Source organism: Rhopalosiphum padi, chromosome 3 (genome assembly GCF_020882245.1).
Source record: "Rhopalosiphum padi isolate XX-2018 chromosome 3, ASM2088224v1, whole genome shotgun sequence".
NCBI classification, from domain to species: domain Eukaryota; kingdom Metazoa; phylum Arthropoda; class Insecta; order Hemiptera; family Aphididae; genus Rhopalosiphum; species Rhopalosiphum padi.
Window position 1 is genome coordinate 9,856,319 of NC_083599.1, and position 22,707 is coordinate 9,879,025.

Consider the following 22,707-nt stretch of genomic DNA (forward strand, 5'->3'; position numbering starts at 1 on the left):
TGGCTACCATACTAATTACAGTTGTACACACTCATACATGATCCATATACATACGAGTATATATGTAAATGTACATTGTACTTACGTGTATTATTTAAATATATTAATTTTAGGTATAACTGTAAAAGGAAGTTGGTGAAAAAAAAATCAACGAAAGATAATTGGTCAAAAACAATTTTTCAAATATTATTTCGAAAATTATACACTTTTGATTAAAATAGTACTGTTCATCAACAAATATTGTCCAGATACCATAAATTGTATTACCTAGGCATTGTTTTTGAACGGAAGTAATCAGCTGTTGATCTGCCACCGTAGACATCGTTTTCTAGTCCAATCCCACCGTTGTGGTTTATCGCAGACTCTGCCGTAGAATGTATCTGTAAAAAGTAAAAATATATTAAACAAATAAGTTAAGCGCGATCTGTTACAATATATTAAAAAAAGAAAATTCTTCTGTTAGATGTTTGAGGATGTTTAATCAGAGATATTTTGCTTTATATTAAAAACATCAGTAAGGTGGGCAGTAGTTATACTATACATAATTAATATTAATATTAAGTGAATGCCAAGCAAAATGTTTATTATTTAATATTTAAAGTAAGTTAACACCCACATGAAGTGTAACAATAGTATTATGAAATTAACTATAGAAGTATAGAATGAAATAAAAATAAATTCATCTTTATTAAAAGTTTACCTTTAAAACATAGATTGTTGTTTTTAGCGAACCAAAAACATTCCACCTACTTGATTATGATATTTTTAAAATTACACCCATATTTATAAATTTGAAAATATTGAAGTTTATATTTAGTACACAATCGTGTAATATTAAAGGGACTCCTTTTGTGTTCGTCAAATACGCACAAATATGCAATGTAGTAAAAAAAGTACATATCGCAAAAATAAAAAGGTCCTCGCAAAATATCGTATAACATAAAATATAATGCTTCTCTATTTCTGAAATATTAAAGATAGTTTTATAATAACTAATTGTTTTTATCAATAGCATAAAAATATATAACAAGATGTTTGTTGTTATATATATAGCAACCAAAAAAAAAATTAAGTTAAAAAATAGAGGAGTAATTGGACTGCATACCAGTGGTGTATATCTCGAGGTACAAACTTAAATGATCAATTATTAGTTATATATATATTTAATAAATTAAAATTCTTATTTTTAAATAAATCGAGTACAAATTAAATGAGTTTGTACTATGATTCGGTTTTCATCTACAATTCATCGTAAGATGCTATACAAGGTATAAGGTCGACATTTACATTTCTGTTTTCACAAGTGTATTTCGGTAGCTACAGTTTTTCAACACTTCTAAAATAAACAATCCTTATTGCGTCTATAATCGTACATAATCATTGTACGTTAAATAATTAAATTTTATACAGACAAGATCTGTTCAAAAATACAAATCCCTGATCGGACCCCCTTAAAAAAAAACTAAAATTGTATGTGTCGCCGAAGCCAACCACTATATCAATAGGATCCAGACGTTGCAAACACGTTAATATTGTAATAATATTATAGTTGATATATTTTCAATACCAACTTAAAATATTCGAATCGACTACCGTATATTATTTAAATACTATATGAAAATCGATAAATCGATTAATAATACAACATTATTATGTTGTTTTAATGTGTTTATATCATACTAAAATAGATCTTAAATATAAAATGTACAATATATAATAAGTATTTTCTATTATTTCTTTTAGATTATGCAATTATATAAACATCTAAAATGGTTTTTATTTTTAAAAAGTCTACTTTTATAAGATCTGTACACTATTAAAACTATATGTTTAGTCTGGCAGTATAATGGTTTTTCTATATGCATTTTGACGAGTGGGCGAACTTGAATGTAAATTCTATTTAGATGTTAGAAATTAATTTCTACCACGTGTTTTGTCTCTATTTTGAATCATATTACTATTATAATCAACCTAACCGTTTTACCTTTTTAGATTATTTCGTGTACCAATCTATCATGATAATATTATTTAATTATTATTATAATTCTTTAGTTGGATAATAGTATATGTCATTTATAGGTAAATATTATACTCGGACGATATTTCGTGTCACAATAAAATAATTTAAACACATCATAGTTGCATAATAATTAAAATTGTCTAGACGGCGGTCACAAAAATAATAGATAAAACAATAATAACTTGAAGTTTCATTTAATATACAAATAATATTAACTAAACATTTATAAATTGATTTTAAATTAAACTTGTAAGGCTTACCTAGGATCTCCAATAGATTGGTATGATGATGGTATGATTATATTTCAGACTTTTGTAGCATTAATGTAATACAGAAAATTAAAATGATAGCGTTTTTAAATTTTCCTAATCTTTCAACGCAAGCTTTGCAGCCCCTCGGTCTTGCGGTTTGCCACTGTTTAATTCACCCCATTATTAAAATATTAATTACTAATTTCTTTTCTTACTTTAAAAAACAAATTAATTTTTCAGACAACCAATTTACAACAGCCTACCTACTATAATTATTTTTATGTAAATAATAATTATATTTTATAAATTATTAATAATATAAGTACTTTTTACCATATAGTCAATCATAAGATTATTATGGTATACCTAATATAATTTATTTTTAAGTTAACCTCACCACTATAATAGTTATATGGATTTAAGGTACTCGAATGCTGTATAGTAATATCATGTGATCCGTAAGATGAGATCGACCAGGGACAACTGTATATAATCAACATTGACAAGACGTGACAAGTGTTGTTTATAGTATACCGATTGCGGGCCGGCTGTACCTACTATATGGTTACAAGGTTCATCGACTAGTGTAATGGTCGCTATTGGCACAATAACTAAGAAATAATAATATTTACACGTCATTATAGGATAGAACAGCTGCGTGATGATGATATTATTATTATCGACGATTGGAGCCGTCGCCGTTGTCGGAATGCCGCCGTCGACGCGTTGATTTTAACGCATTTATTATTTCGTTTTTCTCGCTCGCCCGCGCTTTGTTTATCTGCGCAAATAGACCACGACCACGATGACGACGTGTTGTTACAATATCACTGTGTCATTTATTCCTTTATCCGTTTCAAATATTATTATTATTATTATTTATGGCGTACTTCGAAGATATCTTCTATTTTGGCAAGCGTCCGAAACTTTATTTAGTAAAAAAACATAATCGCGCGAGGGGGCGAGAGTAAAACTATATTCTATTGCGACATCAGCCTGCAACCGTATGAAATAAAATATTAAATATCAAAACATAATATTAATAATCAGGGCTCGTGTAAGTCGGTGCACTAAAAAAACAAAAACCTTGAGTATGTACTGTAACGGTGATATTGTATGCTGCAATTAAACTTTAAAAATGATCAAATATGCAGAAAAAAAAACTTTTATTTTTAAGTACGTAATAAAATCTTATAAATACGGAAAAATCATCTCAATGTAATTTTTCAATTTATAAAACAAAACTTGATCGTAACATAATATTTTTAATTTTTAACTTGTATTATTAGTACATTGTTTAGTTTACGCGTTCATTTATCATAGTTTTCTTTTATTAGACATGTGAGTTGACCATTATTTTTAAATCTATATTTTTAATAATTTGACCAACAGCGTACTGATAATCGTTTTTAATACATGTGCATGGTATTTTTAAAGTTTTCAAACAAGTTTTTTTTTTTATAGACGTCGACAAAAATTGGTACCTACTTATATCAAAACAATTAACAATGTTTTAGTAATGACTTAAACAAATTTTAAATTGTCTTAAAATGTAAAAAAGAATACACGATTATGCAAAGATTATGCCTTTATTATACGTCTAATATATAAATCTATATGAAATTATACGATTTTTGAAAACAAAATTCCATAATACAATTAATCCTCTGTCACGTTAAAATGAATTTATATTTTGTCTAGCGTTTATACGACTTGGCGGCTGCAAAATATCTATACAAATGCACTAATTCACGAGTCCGATTAATAATAATATCACGACGACTTGTACGCGCGAATGATCGGAAAAATCTTAATACGTTACCATAGTACGATTTAGATCGATTCGTTTTGTTTGCCGCTGTAACGTTTTATTTCTAAACGTACCTATAAATTATATAATATAGTCTTATTTTTTTTTTTTAAATTTGATCTTTAGCAGTCGGCCGAGGAGGGACACGAAGTCGACTGGCGTGGAAAATAAATAGGTACAAAATTTAAAATTCTCTTGGTTTCTGCATTGCACACGCGCTCGCGCAATCGTATTACGACGACATTATCGCAAGACTACGGCGGCGATTATTGCCAGTGAATTAAATATAATAATAAACGCCGCAGAACATTATTGTGTGTCGCATAATATATACTATATATAATATACGTATATAACATTATATCATATATTATCTACTCAACAGGGGTGTGCGTATATAATATGTATGTGTGTGTATGTATATATTATATACAGTATACAATTACTACTATTATTCGTTACACGGGCACAGCCGCCGGCGGACGCGGTGAATTATGATCGTAATAATAATAATAACAACAATAATAATAATAATAATAATAATAATCGTCAGATATTTTGCATATAAATTGGTATACTAGTCTTGTGGAGGTATATATATATACATATATCGGTCTTGACGGGTATATATATATATATATATATATATATATACAGTGTGTAATAATCGTCGTCGTCGTCGTCGTCGTCGTCGTCGTTCTTATACCAGTGAACGGGCGGGTGGGCTGAAAAAAATTATTACGAGCGAGCCGAGCACGCCGCCGTCGACGACGCTGCCGTATAAAAAAATCGAGTCATGTATATAGATTTCGCGCTGTATAACATAATATTATAATACAACCGAGACGACGCGATATGGTTTAACCGCACGCGCACGCACGTATAGTCGCCGTCGTTATAATAATATGCGATATAATAATATTATATTTATGGCATCGCCACTACCACCGGCGCCCCCGCGATTCGCTTGTAAACGAAAAAAATATACCCGCTAATGAATAGAATAGGAAACCAAAGACAGTTGGACGCCGTCATTATACCATCGAAAATATAGGCACATTTGTAACAATTGTGTGGACTACACGACACCTATGATGTGCATATTCAAGCGCGAACGCAGTGGGTTTTGGGTGTTTAAACCGCCTCCGAAATATCAAGAACAAAAAATAAATTACCTGACCTACAAATGAATAATGTATGATATATCGTACGTACATTTTTTCAAATTTGAACACGTTTGAATAATTTTTATATACATTTATTTTTTATTAAATTCTATGCTCCTTCATTAAAAAACACTGATATAAGAACCTTTTGAATTCCGACCTTATACATTTACATTATTATTATTAAATATCAAAAGATACAATGTATGTGACTAATAAATTGTTTATCGCTAAGATAGGATAGACATATGCTGACCGTTACAGTACATCATTATATTATTCCCATACACAATATTCAAATTAAAGCTTGTGATCAACACACACTGCGTGTAACTCAGTTTAAGCATAGTCAGTTCTCCACAACTACCAACACTCAACACATCACGCAAGACTTGTACGATTACGATACAGCCACCTACTGATTCAAGACTTTCCTGACGTTTTTTGTTTGTATCAAATGGTTTGCAGCGGGCAATTATACAACGTAATTACATTACTGAAACTGAGTCATCGTTATTTGAATTTATTACGATACGATCCTTAATCATCAGCCAACTATCGACCCCCTAAAAGCGGTAAATATATCAATGATGTTACGGTATGACAACCGTCCCTAGACATTTTATATTTAACAGGTCACCCTTTGGCCACGTTATAACATATTAAATACAACTTGCACGACTCGAACTTTGATAGTCAAAAATTCTCCCCTCGTAATCCCCGACACAAAAACTCGCTGAAACTCGAATTGTCATTTGGCTCCCTTGGGTTCCGTGAATCGTGAAACTTCTACTATATATGTATTTATATACCTACCTATTATATCGGCACATTTTAAGGGAGCAGGCAAAACGTTGTTCGAATTATGTATCAAATATACATCACAATACGTTTGTATTTCAAATCGACTTTTTATATATCACATTATAGGTACTTCGGTTCCTAACAGTCCTCCGCCCCGAGAGGACATGTATTTGGACCTTAACGCATTAAGAATTATCTAACCCATACATGAATATAATATACATATACTAGACGATATAAGGATATAACCCAAGTTTAAATAAACCAATTAAATAATATTTTCATCTACACGCGAGACGATGCTAGCCGAAAAATATGATATCGTTGTTACTTGTTTTGTAATACTAAATCATTTCAATTATTTTTTTGTGTAAAAATCTAATACGGTCTCGTGAACGGAAGGAGTGGACGGGCGCTATAGAGGCTTTGTCGGGGAACGTCTAAAAACACTAGACCGTCGTCGCACGACTTATACTGAAGTCTAAAATGAAGTGCGAAAGTGGATTAAGTTCTGACGGATTGTCGCGAACGATTTGATTTCGATTCTATTCGTATTATTATACAAGTGCTTGGAAATCGATCGGGTACCGGTTATTGCTCGATCGGTTTGTTCGGTAAGTTTCTACACAAAACGTGATAGACAAATGTTTATATATTGTAAACATTTAAAATAATAAAAATATGTTATAATATTATTAGTTATGTTTCAATAATAATAAATCGAATAACAGTAATTACAAGTATTGGCGTAGCAGGAACACGCTACACCACATAAAACAGCCTTCTACTAGAACACGTTAATTATTGTTGCGTAATGATGAGATCAAAAACGTAGATGTCATATACGATGTGTTTATAACGCGTCTATACGCAGCGTATCGATATTAATTATATTGTAAATGCATTTGTTTTCGTGATATCAACGCATCGTTTGCGTGTACTAGTGCCGATGTCTCAGTTCTGAGTCGTTTATTTATCGCATTGTAATAATAGGTTAAAGTGCAACATGATGACATTAAAACATCGATGATATAATTACAATATTGTGTACATTTTTACGGCAATGAAAAATCACCCGTACGTAAGTTCCTACGTGGGAATAAAATTATAAATGTATTACTTCCTGTAAGTGTATAACATTTTAATAATAATATAATATAATCTCAATCATTATCATATACTATCTGATGACTGGTTTTGATTATCTGCGGATTAGCTAGTACAGAAAATACAACTTTTCGAAATCAGTACTCGTTGGATGTTCATCGAGTTAACATACGTCATATTTTAGTGATATTTTATTAAAATTAACGGTACTTATCTCTTATAGAATTACTGAAAAGGGAAACATTATTACTGAACAAATAAATATTGGTAAAACAAATATAATATCTATTATTTTATTTATTTATTTTTTTTAATTACTATCTCGATTATGTCTGCACACGTCATTATGTTGTAGCGATTGTGAAACTAATTTTTTTTTCAAAAATACTTAAACAAAAATTATTTTGTAAAAAAATGCAAGTAAATAACGAAAACAAACACTACTACTAACATAGTTATTGTAATATTGTTTGTTTATTTATATTTTTAAATCATCGTGTACAAAATGGCGAATAACATAATATTAATCGCTTCGTGTTTGTACTCGAGTTATAAGTTTTAGATGTTATATTTATACGTGTAAACACGCGACATATGATACTTTGAATCGGACGCATTGTTTTTACGTATAATCTACCGTATTAATATAAGCCAAGCTGTTACAACGGATTCCGCTTTAATCTGCTGTCGTCGGGTTAATAACTATAGTGAAATCGACGGGCCAGTCGAGTTAAAAACGTTTAGACAAAAAAAAAATCGACGGCTTTCCCGCGGCGCTTTAACTTTTCAACCAGTTAAAGCCCACTTTCGCGTATACGAGTATATATATATATATATATATATACTATCTATATTATATTCTCGTTTTCCGTGCAGGAACTTACGTGTCATTTACGTGTAGTGTGTTTTCACCTGCCATTATCGTATCGCGCGCGCGCGGGAACTTACGCGGTCGGCTGCGACCGGACGTCACTTGCTTATCGCCGTCGGACGGACAACGAGACGGGCGGCAAAACGGATTTCCGGTGGAAGACGCACGCCGCCGAAACGCACCGCTCTTATAATATATCGCCTGCCGCAGTTGCCGTTATATTATTGCGCTGATGTCTGGCCCCGTGACGACGTTTCGGCCGATCGTTTCGCGCGCGCCGACGGAAAGTTTATATTATAATATTGTGATATTGTAACGACAATATTATGCCGTCGCCGTGTGACCGCTCGCGACCTATTGGCGGCGGCACGCGCGAGCCCGACGCCGTTTCGCGCACGTACACGCGGCGGCGTTATTTTAAGACGGACGCGCGCACCGACGACGACGCCGCCCGCGACCGACCTATTATAATGACGCGTCGCCGCCGATGCCTATTATTAGCCGCCTCGTCCCGGCCGCCGCTCGATCTCCAGCGCTGGGCCTGGACACGGAGGCGATCTCTTTGCGATCCGTTTATAGATCCTTAAAATGATATTATTATAATAATACGCGCGTACTAGCCAGGAGAACCGGCGCGTACTATATACATGTATACCATACGTATATCACTCAAGGCACCGGCGCAAAAGTCCGTATTTTTTTAATTTGTTTTTATATTCAGTACAGAAAAAAAATTAAATTCCGATCGACCGTTACAACAACTTGCGATTACGTCTCATAGGTAGTTGTAATCTATATTAATATATATATAGAAAACAAACATTTAAAAAACTATTTTAATTTTTTTTTTTTTTTTCGGACACGGCGGAAACAAGCAAAACCGTGTAATAAGACATTTTTCATCAGGCGGCGCTATAACCTAATACGTTTCGAACTAACTGGTAGTATGGTTATAATAAACCTTAAGTTTTTATTAGTGTTATTATACGTATTGTATCTGGCGCAACACTATAATCAGGTCAAGATGAGTTTTTTTTTTATATTCACGTGTAAAAAAATAATTTAACAAATATAATAATATTAATGTTGAATATTTATGTATCCCTACGTAATATAATTATTATTGTATTTAAAATACCGATATTGGTTAATTATACAGGTATAATTTGACATTTTCGATATTTTTAGATACCGGTATTATAAAATGGTTCGCAGTGCGTGTCACCCAATAATGGTGGCATACAATGAAGATTGTACTTTATACTTTTTAAGTATCAATTGAGACCACTTCGAATACTTGAATGAAGAAAATAATAACAACAAGGCTGGGTAATTACAAGTTGAAAAGTTACTTATTTTTTTGTCGAAAGTAATAATTTTCAGACATAAAATTTCCCCGTGATATTAAATATTACTATTTACTAAACAATTAATTAATTTTGTACACGTACAATTAGTCACGCAAGTTAATCATTTGCTAATTTAATATATAAACTCTATGAATCTAAAATATATTTTATTTTAAAAAAATAATTTTTTTTCCAAACAAATAACTAACAATAAAAATAATAATAAATAATTGGAAATTTTAAATCTCATGTTGTATGTCCATTAAAATTGTAGAATTTTGAAACGTTATATGAACCATTTCTGGATTTAAATATGAGTCATAAAATATTGTGTTACACATTAAACTTTATTGTTAATATATGAAATAACTAACGAGTAAATTACAAAATGTGGGTATAATATATTATACATATATATTTAACTGATTTTTAAATTGTAACGTTAATAATAAAAAAAAAAAAAGTTACTTTTACTATAAACTCGACTCATATATTTTATACCACCTGTATTAAATTACAAAATTAAATATTAGTTAACTTTACCATACTTAAAAATATATTATGTGTAATATAATGATTGAGTACAAGCGAAACAAATACCGATTGAGTCCGCACTTGTCAAAAATAAAATATAGCAATTGAGTCCTTATATTTTTTTTTATGTCGTATGACGTGTTATATTGTGCGTTTTTATAGATGTAGTTGAAATATAAATACCAACACTGTTAAACTCTGAAGTACAGTATACATACATTTTACGAATACGCGTAGGCGACTACGTGATTTAGTTTTTATAAACGTATTTTTCAGACTATCATTTTTATGACTAGTAAAATAAAAATATTTAAAATTGTATAGAATATTCTTATTTTTGAAAATAACTCAGGTTTTTTCTGCACGAAATAACATGTATTTATTTATTATTTTAAATAATAGAATTATACATTTAAAATTAATATTTATTTTGTATGTTAAAAAAAATAAAAAACATTTTTAACTATACCAAAAGTATATTTTCTTATTTTTCATATTGTTATATTTCTAGTAAAAAAAAATAATTTCTCATTAAATAATAGGTGTTACACTCTACAAGGCACTACTTAAGTAATAATAAAAAAAATATGTATCATGAATTTGAAAATATTATTTTGAAGTGTATTTAAAATTTCTGAAACTTGATTTACACAGTAGTAAATTTTAAGTCAAATAAAAAATAATCCTGAAACATGTAAAAATCTATATTAAATGCTCTGAGTTATTTGTTTGTTTTTATTCATAATATGACGTTTATTATTTTATTTCTTATGATTTATAATAATTAAGAAATGTATACAGTGTATATATTAACATTATTTATACAATAATATTATTAACCATGCATAATTTTATCATATGTATAAATACTGTAATAATGTGACCCCTTCCCCGAAATTTTTTTCTAGTTGCGCCACTGAATGCTCATGATAATATTTTATTACCAATATTATTGGTTCAATACGAAAATATGCAGTTTTGATGTTATGTTATACAGATGCGCTACTTATAAATACATAGACAGTTATCATAAATAGAAGTTAAAGTTTTTTCTTTAAAAAGATATAATTTATAATTTCATGAAAAATTGATTGTAAATATTCTGCAAATCTTAAAAATATTATTTTCATGTCTTTACACGCCCCCTGAGAGATTTAACACCACAAGCCATATTATTTATATACAATTATTTACTTTGCTTTATATATGACGGTTTTTTTTCAAATATTAACTCAAAAATCAAAATACCAATAAATTGTCTTATACATTTATAAATTGAAACTTTTTTTAATTGTTGCACTGTTAAACCAATGACAATTTTGAATTACCTAATTATTTGTTTATTATTTTTATAAAGGAATGTTACAATAGTTGAAAAAAATATTTTGGATATTGCATAGCATCTCTGCTTCGCTCAATCGCTGATTAAATAAATGTAAAAAATATTGATATTTAGGGGTAGAAAAATCGTTTTCGGCATAATATTATTACAATTTACAATACAATACCATGTCCCCAGTTAATTAACTGAACCCAAATCGTAATACTATTAAATAATAATATATCACACAAGCCGGTAGCGGTAGTGGATGTTGCATTGCATCAATAGTAGTGCTCGGCGGCAAGAGTAATAGTTACCTAGTAATAGTTATAATTAATAATTAATCAGCATGTATTATATAGAGACGGACGGCAATAATCTGGTCCGCGTACGCCAGTGTTATACACACCGTACACGCAAACGTAAAAATGATCGCATACTGCTTTGTGTCGTATCTATAATAATAGTATACTACAAAGATATTCAAAACTAATAATTCGATTATTATTATTAATTTCTGGCTTCCCAGATCATCTTATCTTACGACATGTGATTATACTTCTTTTGTTGGTTTGAGAATATGTTAAAGACGCCAACCATTACGTACCACCGTTATCATCATCAACATAATATTTAAAAGATTAGCGAAATCAATGGTAATTTATAGCAATAAAATTTATTTGAGTTCCGAATAGATGTTATTTGTATGCCCCCAGGGAAGCTATAAAAATCATGTATTAGTACCATTAAATACATTTGAAATATTATTATTTTATTTAATATATTATTAAGTATTATACTAACTTAAAAACATAAAATATATGAAATCTGATGAATTGAATTGTAATTATTTCGAATAACTCTGAATAAGTATAGTAATAGAAGAATTCTCCTAATTTGCTGACATTGCAGCTTAAATCACAACTAACTTCAGTAATTTCAAAATACTGAATTCTTTATCAATAGTGGATACATTACATTTTTTCAGTGTGAATTTTCAAATGAACACTAAGCATGTGAATTTTGACAGTGTGTAGCGGTGGTTGAATTCACAACCTTAACTTTTTGCCAAATGTCTTTAAATTAAATAAAAAAAATAAAAATTCTTTAACATGCTTTAAGAAAATGTTGATGATATTATAATATAAGACACGATACGTTTTATTGAAACATAATTGAACTATCACTATGTAAATTACCGAATTAATATAAGTATAAATGTATATTATGAACTTTTTGAAAAAAATGTTAAAATAATATGAAATAATTGTTATAGTTTTAATAATTTTATTTGTTGCAACAGGACAAACTTTCGTAATATTTTGAATTGTAAATATTTTACATCTATATTTTTATGCAATATACTTCGTTTTGCGATTGAATCGCGTATATCTTTACCCATAACTTTTTTAATTAGAAGTAAAGTTAAAGATTGAAGCTCTATTTGAGAAGCTTTCAATGAAATTAGTTCAAATTTGACCGATATTACATTTTCTTTGAGTACTTAGAAATAATTTTTGGCGTATAATTGATTTAGGTATAAATAGCATAGTTTTTCGAGTAAAGTAATACTATTTATCAAAACCTCTGCAGCACGGTCACTAGAGTATATCGTATAACTTTTATATGTAGAGAGTGTTTCAGATCTGTAGAAAAAAACCTAATCTATCACTTAGAGTACACGGAATTCCCCTTTTCAGGCATTCCGAATAAGTAATAGGAATGTTTCTACACACTGTCATTAGAGCAATACCATAATTACGATTAATAAATTAATAACCTATGAAATAGGTTAAAATAGTATTTAATTTTAAGTTGTTTGTAATAGACATTTTATTTCCTAGATAATATTTTTCTTCAAACCGGCTCTGTAGACTAGCATATTATAAATAGTAAACACTAAAGAGTGCTACACCTTGGTTTAAACCTCGATACTTGCAGATATTTAAATTGTAGTTGTTATAAACATAGATATATATATATATATATCTATATCGTATCATTATTATATTATATTGTGGTATATGGTTCAGACATCATAGTAGTTATTATCACAGTATCACAATAATATCCAACCAATATACTGTATTATAATATATCATGTTTGTCGATAGTAACAAAATATAATATATTGCATACAAATCGCAATAACATACGCGATAAACATATATGATATTATACTTAAGTTTTTACTTAAGATTTTACACAGACTCATAAAAAGGCTTTACTCCTTTTTGGTAGTACTCCCGTCTCCCAAGAGAAAACACTTTTGAAAAATTGCATAATTATTAAGTAAATCTCTATATTTTTTTTTTATGTTAGGTAATGAATAGCTATAATAGATAATATAATTATTATCATTACAGTTATTAAACATTGTCCTATATTTTGATATTTTATCAGCAGGCACATATCAAAACTATGATTCTCAATATAATAAAAGTTCCTATGTACATTGCCTAACTCTTAGAAAAACTATACCAATTTTTCATAGCCTTTTTAAAAAAAAAAAATGTTTCTATCATTTAAGCAGAGCTTTGCAGATTTCACGCAATCATTAGTATAAGCATTAATATACTCTTTGAAATTCTTATTTCACATTTCGATGTAACATATTAGTATTATATACGTATTATAGAACATACTAGCTGTATACGGAGCTTGCAGTATATTCGCTCGCAGGAGACTTTTTATTTTTCTGGACTTTCCTGTTGCCGTCGGCGCAAAGCCAATTTGATGTTAGCTACGAGACATCGTAATAGGATATTAGGATCATTCAATATATATGTCAGCGACAGGATTTTCACGATCGAGCGGTCCCCTAGCTGTTATACTACTGCGCCAACAGCACAGTGTACAGCTACATGTAAAAATAACATCTTTTTTACAATGTACGCACACACCTAGCTATTATTAGGTATAGTATGGTATGGTGAATTTAGAGTTCATCATTGGGGGATATTATAATACAAGAAGACTAAATAGTATAATAAATCTGTAAAAATTAGTTGTAAAAAGTCAATTTTTAATTTAATATAATAAAAATTGTAATTTCCTCTTTTTCTTTGCAAGTTCAACAGTTATATCGGAAACTATAAATCGTAATACACTGTGAATGAACAACATCAACAGTCCATTCAATCTTCCATAAAATTAAATTTAAAATTAAATTATTGCTAAATAAATATTTATCAACTTATTAGTTTCTATGGGGCGATATTAATAATAACCTTCATCGTAGTGGTTCTGAGCTAAGTATTGACACGTTTCAAACCATATAATGTATGGTTAATATTATATTATTTTTAATGTATGCTAAGCACAGAATTATATTATTATTTATTAATTAGTTGTACATTTATTATAAACGTTGATCAGTTGTCATACTATATTCAATATTTTTATCACAATGATCGTGCAATGAATAAAAACACTTGATACAATACACTTTTTCATAGTAGAGTAAAAAAAAATAAATTTATATAAAAGGATACACAAAAATAGATCTAGGGAGGAGGGAAATATATGTGAATATAAGTGAAATATATGTGAAATTTTCACCACTGAATATTATTTATTTTCAACACAGTAAAAAATTAAAATAATATGTACCCGAATCAACTATAGCAAGTTAAACATTTTCTAAAAAAATAAAAATTGAAATATCAAAAGCTGTAGTGTTTATTTTTTTGGTAAAATTACAAAATGTATGAATACAAGTATTCATAATTATTTAGTTTAATTTAATTTTGCAAACAAATTCAAAAATTGTATTCATATGGTTTTGATGAATTCTAACTTTTAACTTAATAAGGTATAATGTTTCAATACAATATAGGTCTATTCCGGAATATAATATAATTGGATAATTAGTATCATACGAGTTTACGACATATAATATTATATAGGTAACACTAATTTTTTGTAAAACAATTATATTTTGACATGGTCAGTAAGTGATTTTCTTAGAGTTGGCAGACTTTTTTCAATAAGTACCCAGTAGGATAATATTATAAAAAGACTAATAGTGTTTCAACACTAGAATTTTATATTAATTTTATAATTATTATTGTATGATTAATGATTATTCTTAAAAAATTATTAACATTATTTAAATAACAGGTTTCCAGGTTCATACTTACCACAATTTTATTTAAAATCATTGAGGCAATGGTTATAATTTAGGGGTTAATTTAAAAAAAATTTGAATGCTTACAAGTTTATTGCGTATATTAAGTTGACCATGTAAACTTTACAGTACAATAATTAATTTGTCACATTATTATATTGATGAATGATAATTATTATAATATATGCGATTTTACAAAATATCCTATATTTAATTTTAGAAATTATTCAAATTGCTACATTTTAGTAAGATTTAATTTATTGTTAAAGCTTTATCACCAGACCAGTAAATAAATGATATAATAATACTTGACGAAGATTTTTATTAGATAGTGCTTCGACATTGTAATATTTTATACCTCATCAACATTTTTTAAATATGTATGGAAATGCTGAATTTAAAAAATGGTTTTATCATATCCAAAAACAATTAGAATTTAAAAATAAATGATTATGTGAAAATTCTCTAACGCTCAGTACCGGGAATTCGGTGAAAAAATTACAATTATTTTTATGCATATTTTTTATACGTTAATATAGAGTTTCAATATTCAATGTAATTTTTGTAAATAAAACGCAGTTTCTCCAGCACGTATACTGTCATTTTTTTCCCCGTAGAATCAGGGGAATATCTCCAAGATATAACCGCTGCCGGTAACTTTACCAAAGGAATATTGCTATAGTGTTGCATGACTACAGTCGAAAACATCGCCTTAACGATTTCGTTTTCTCGTTAGAAATGTAACGGTCTGTAGTTAACAGGTGTAATAAGTGTATAAGATATATCCTCGCGAAGCACAGATTCAGCCGAAATTCGCAAACACACACATTTGTTCACATTATTATTTGCTCACCCAAACAGTGGCGATTGATATGCGTCGAGCACGCGTGTTTGAACACGTTTGACATCTAAACGCCAAGTATAAAGACTTGTGTAAATAAACGTTTAACCCACACAACGTATAATTAACTGATATTTGAGTGTAAGTAATATATATACACATGCACACACGGATATGAGTGTGTAGATACTAGATTCACGGCTGAAGTCGTACCTTGTATAATGTTTATTGTTTATCGTATATTGTATAACTGTGATGGTATACGTGGTATAAAGTGTAACTGCTATAATAAGTGTTACTGCTTTCTGATTTTTTAAAATTTTCATACCTGGCCCGCAAAAATTTACGGTTTTTCAATAATTGCTAAAATTTATTAAAAATAGATCACGGCAGTGTTAAAATTGTTAAATTTTGCAATAAATCCCCTTTATAGACTACCACCGTTTAAACGTATATATAATTATTAAATATTCATATAAAAAAATTGTGTATATGTTATGTTCTATATTGGTACTGTTAAAATGCATCTTTACTTGAAATAATTAATGATTGTCAAAATGTAAAAAAAAAAAAACATAAGCACTTTATTTAAATTCTAAAACAATATTAACAATAAAAAAAAAAAAAAAACCATTGTATAAAACTACTGAGTAAAGTTGATTACATATTATTTTGTTTAAGTCATAATATTTATATGATTGCTTTACCTAAACGTCCTAAACTATCAACAAAGAACAAAACATAAGTACATTTCGTGATGACTAATTTTTCAAAAAAATCATTACAGATTTTAAAATTCATAAAAATAAAAGCTAGAATTTTTTTACGCGGAAACATGGTATAGTAGGTATAAATAAAATAATCAATACGAAAATAAAATAAAACGAAATAAAACCATATTATACCAACGTAAAATGTAGCGCATTAAATTCACAGTTCTAATTTATTATTATTACTGTTCGGTAGTTTAATTTTTCGTGTAATTTTTGACTGATTAGAACTGAAATATACTTTCATCGCTTCGTTTACAAAGTGTGGCATAAATCATTTAATAGCATAATTACTTTGTGTTAACGAAATACGGAGTTGTATTTTATCACTTACATTAAACGTTCAAATCTCAGTCCATTGAATTTTATTAGCAGTAAAATAAACGTTCTCCGAATTCCCGGCGGACGATTTATACTACGGAGCAATTTAGGAATGTACCTATTGCTTTTACAATGGTGTTTTTTGCTTCTGTATATGTATGACTGTTTTTTAAGGTAATATGAGTGCTCAGATGTTTCGTGACGAATAACAGCTCTTCAGATCGGATGCATTTATTCTTAAAAGCACTTTGCAATGTCCATTTATCCGTGATTCCCATAAGGTCAGGACAATATACCCTTATATAAGTTGGAATTGCAAATAAAAAGTATCTTGTAAAAAAAAAAATATTGTTTTACGAGTCGATTATAATTTAAAACAATGTAATTTGTACGACGTTGAATTAATTTTCAAAAGTAATACTTGTATAGTTCATTTTTATAATATCAATGAGCATCTATAACTTAAACTTTTACCTATTTTATTATTTTCTCGTGTAGCTTTCTGTACTACTCACAGTAATTAAAATTCATTAGTAACATAGTAACATATTAGTGAATTTAATATAAGAAATGTTTTGAATAGCTTCATGTGCAGAAGGCCATAGAAGAAATATTGTATTCTAGCGATTTACTAGCATAATATCATAATGCAGTAATATGGCGTGAGGTATAGGCAATATAGGCACATCGGTGTGTAGGTTAAAACTCTAAAATACAGTCTTGAAAATTAAATTAATTTATAACTGGATTTTTTTTTTTTAACTTAACACGTCATGAATATTAATCCAATTTTTATTTCTGAAAACCTCTATTAAAATGTAAAGCGTTTAATTAACTATGGTTTATTCTAGATTTGTACGGATAATGACGGGTGTATTATAAAATATATATATATATATAATACCTTAAAACAGCAAAACAAATATGAAATAATTATACTGGTTGGTACACAGTGTACACGTGCACATAATATCACACAAGCGTAAATGATTATTTCTTATTACGTATAATATTATTAATTATTGAATCATGCATCATGAACACGTATTTCGCGTATTTTCATTGAATCGCATTATCGCAATGTTGATCGCGGTTAACCGATATTTGCTTTCGTGTCAATTCGGGCGTTACGACGTTCGAGGCTATTCGGTCGGCTGTAAAGTATTTTGAAGGGTTTAACGCGCGTCAAGGGTACGGATTAAATTGATCACCGCCGGCCCACGCCTGCAATTTCGCGTGAACAAAACTCGCATCTTTAGTTTTTCGACGATATTCAAATTATTTTAGGCACGACGACTTAAAACACGATAATGCCCTATATATACGTATAGCTATTATAATAATATACAGTCACAACAATAATATTTACACAGTGGAAAGTCGACGGTCACAACAGGTCGTCTACGACGTCGTCCCCTCTTAGTCGACGACCACAGCCTGTGACAAAACTATATTTACCATTGTCACCCACAACCCTTCGAGACCCGCACCACTCTACCTGTTACTACAGAACTGCATAATAAAAACATCGCAGAGACACAATAATAATGGCAGCGTGATTTTTTTTTGTAAATCGCAAACACACTTCATTGAGCGAGAACACTCCGCTCTGGAAATCATTGATACTCTAGTTTTTTTGTTGACAAGATTCATTTTATGAGCGGTGCATTCCAAAAGTGTTAGGTACGTCTGAAAATATATGATTTAAATTCAACATAATAACCATTCGATGTACCTATAATATATTAGTGTTATTATTTATACGACATACGTACTATATAAGCACTTTTTCGAAATGTAATTTGATTTTTTTTTTATTTAATAATTTACATACTCTACTTTTCTAGCAGAACCTAAAAAAAAACCAAACTACTAAAATTGTACACCAATCCATGTGTGTATAATAATGTATATATATATAAAAATTCAATATTAATTTTTTTATAATTCAGAACACTAATCACCAACTATTTACTTTGTAAAACAATAAAAATAAGCGTTCAAAGTTATTATTAGGAATGAATAATAATAATTCTTATTTTACGTGGCTTAAACTTATGAAACCAAAATTATATATTATATTTTAATCTGTTTATTATTAAAAAAACATAATAATAACATTTTGTAATTTAAACTATAGTAAACATTTAAGGTTTGTAAAATTACACGAAAAAATGGATAATATTTTAATTATATATTTATATGTATACTACTTAAATATTTGTGAACCATACTGCAGTGACATGTCAGATATTGGTCGTTAGTACGTACTTGAGTACGTCACTCTAGACACTATTATACACGTAAATATGATCATCTGAAAGTGTATAAGGATTGCACCCGTAAGGTGTTAGAATAAATTAAAAGTGTTGAACTCCATCTCAACTTTGACTTCTAATTCCTATATAATCTATGATAAAATTCAAAATAAGAACAAATTAGGTTAATAATAATTCGATTATTAATAATAAATTCTTACATACAGTGAATTAAATGCAATACGATTGTCATTTGTCAGTTCTCACTGTATACTATATTGATTCAATGGAGTCTAGGTTATTGAAAGGAAAATCTGTTTATATATCTAACAATATCGATATCGATAATATATTGAAATACATTTGGTAGCAAAACAAAAACATATAACATCCCACTACGAATAATTTATTGAATAATAAAATTAAATAAATTTATATTTATAGTTAAAGGCTATAAAACATCGATATTAAAGACAGTAAAATATTTTGAAAATATCTTGAGATAGACCAGGGAAGGCGAATTACTCTTAACCTCCTCTCATTCTGCATTATTTTATGTTTTCTGTGAGTACTATAATATGTTAAATGACAATAATTGTATTTTATTATTTTCACAAATTCTTCGACGGCGACGGCTGTACACGATATAAGCGATAGATAGAAACCATAACATGAGTTGTATGCGGCGACGGGGAATTAGATTTATATATAATATTATTGCGTGTTTAATCGACTGTGAATATAGCAGGTACGCTGTATTCGCGACGGTTTAAGTTACTGCTGCTGTATTACGACGTGGCACGGGCCATTTGAGAATCGCGTCCATTTAATACGCGATGCGTCGCATCTCTCTCTCTCTCTCTCTCTCTCTCTCTATATATATATATATATATATATATATATATATATATACAACAAACGTACCACGCAATATCATCATAATATTTAGGTGCCTATATCAGAGACATCCACTAAAAAATAAAAAGCAAATTTTATTCATTATTAAAACCGGTTAATCACTGCAATGATTTCAAAATTAATCAGTGGTATTTTTTTCATACTTCCAAACACGTTGCACTAGACCACCAACGTTTTTTTTTTCAGAATTTTCGATAACTAACTGACGACGATTACCCATAAGAATATTTATTTTTATATCAGGAAAAATTCTTTTCAACATCTGCTGCGGGTAAAACCCTGTATAAAATACAGGCGTACTAAGAAAACCAAGTCATTAGCGATCAAATCTTCAGGAAATCAGATACGATACAATATTAAATTTATTATTTGTTTATAGTTATTGTTTTATTGGATAAATTGTATTAAAAAAAAAATTACAAATTTACTAAAAAAAATGCATTTTTATGCACAAAAAAGTCATTAATATGCTATTTTTGAAGAAAAAAATACCAAAATATGCAAAAATAGGAGATATTGAATTTCTATGACTTCTCATCCCTACTACTAACAATAATAAATAAAAAGTATTAAAATAATGTTAAAAAGCGTACAAAGTATAACGAACAACGTTAAATCGTTAAAATGTTAACATCTAAGTTTCTAATCTTATAGGTTCATTTCCGGATTTGTTAAAAAGTTTTTTATTTCTCCAGAGATTTTTTCTTTTTGAGTAAACGGACATACCTACAAGGTTATCGTATCGATTTCCCTAATTATTATCCGAATCGTACAGCATACACGGTCGACATGCTTCTGGCCGAGAACTATAATGAATTTGTCGAGCACACGGTATAATATTATTATACATATATAATATCATAATATGAGCGTATTATGTTATTATCAGTTATTATGGATGGACGGGTGCGGCGCACGGTTTATGCCACTATATATAATATTATTATAAACAGCACACACAGCGTATTGTTTCGTGTACAAACGCTCACGGACGGATCGCGGTAAACGAATCGACAACACGCACATTATAATAATATGTGTGGCGACGACGACGACGACGACGGCTTAAGCGCGAGCCGCGAAGGAGGAGATTTATCTCGTAATATCATTACAATATTTATCAGCGTTATAGGTTTATATACATTACATATATATATATATTATATAATGCACATAATAATAATAATAATAGGACGAGTATTATTATTATTATACTGTTACAGTACACCCGCGCGACCGTGGGATAGCCGTCAATAGGTGTGCGCGGCAAATAAACACGCGGCGGATTTTCACGACAGTTATCTCACCCGCCGCCGATTTATAATATATATATATATATATATATACGCCCGCTGTTTATGCAAATCTCGGCGGCGGGCGGGCGGACGGCGGCGGAGTCGGTATCGCGGGACATTTGTTTTCCGGATTACAGAGCCGTCGCTCATCGTCGCGGGGCGTATAATACACCACCGACTGTATAATATATGTGTATACATATATACAGTATATACAGTGCACCCGTCGAAGAGTACGCGACGAACACTCAGAAAAAAAATCTCAAAAAGAAAAAAAAATCCGATGACAAATATTATTGTACGACGACGTCCGTTACATTATTGTATACTGCAGTAGTGTACACATTATGTATATATATATATATATATATATATGGAATTTCGAGTTCAACGGTTGTACGACGTAGTGGCGCACGACGAGTTTTAGCCATTTAATGAGATGACTTTATTGTTTCACGAAACAGTCGCGGAAATCAATATAGACCCGATGAGCACGTCGTATTAGTCCGTTTCGCGTTTGATAGTCTCTACGTTTTAATTTAAAATGCACATCCACTCCGAGACGGAGATTAATACATTTATTTGGAGGGACTATATAGGGACGGCACTGCCGGAAATTCTCGGAGTGTCACGGGAAGGAGATCGTGTTTCCGGGAACACGAAATAAAACGTTTATTTTTATAAGTAAGTAATTGTTTTGTTTTTAATAGTGAATATTCTATGATCATTTTTAGTAAATGCTGTTTTAAAATATTATTAACTATGGTATAATTCGCGCCAAAATAAATACTAGTAAGACGGCAAATCAAGTAAATGTAAACCCTTCCAATTATTATATCAACACTATTATTCATAAACCGAGTTTGTATCTACTTTAAGCTCTCGGTATCGTTTTTACATCGCCTGTTTACCCTCGCCATCATATCGCACATCGTTTGCGCA

The 22,707-nt window shown here is 29.6% G+C and overlaps 1 protein-coding gene across 1 annotated transcript in view; it reads right to left on the minus strand.

The window, feature by feature from the left end:
• The window catches only part of LOC132926356 (zeta-sarcoglycan), a 132,109-nt gene that overhangs the window by 22,957 nt on the left and 86,445 nt on the right, over nt 1–22,707 (minus strand). The window contains exon 3 of the mRNA XM_060990708.1: nt 268–380. Within this exon, the coding sequence (XP_060846691.1) occupies nt 268–380 (113 nt within the window). The remainder of the gene's footprint in view (nt 1–267; nt 381–22,707) is intronic.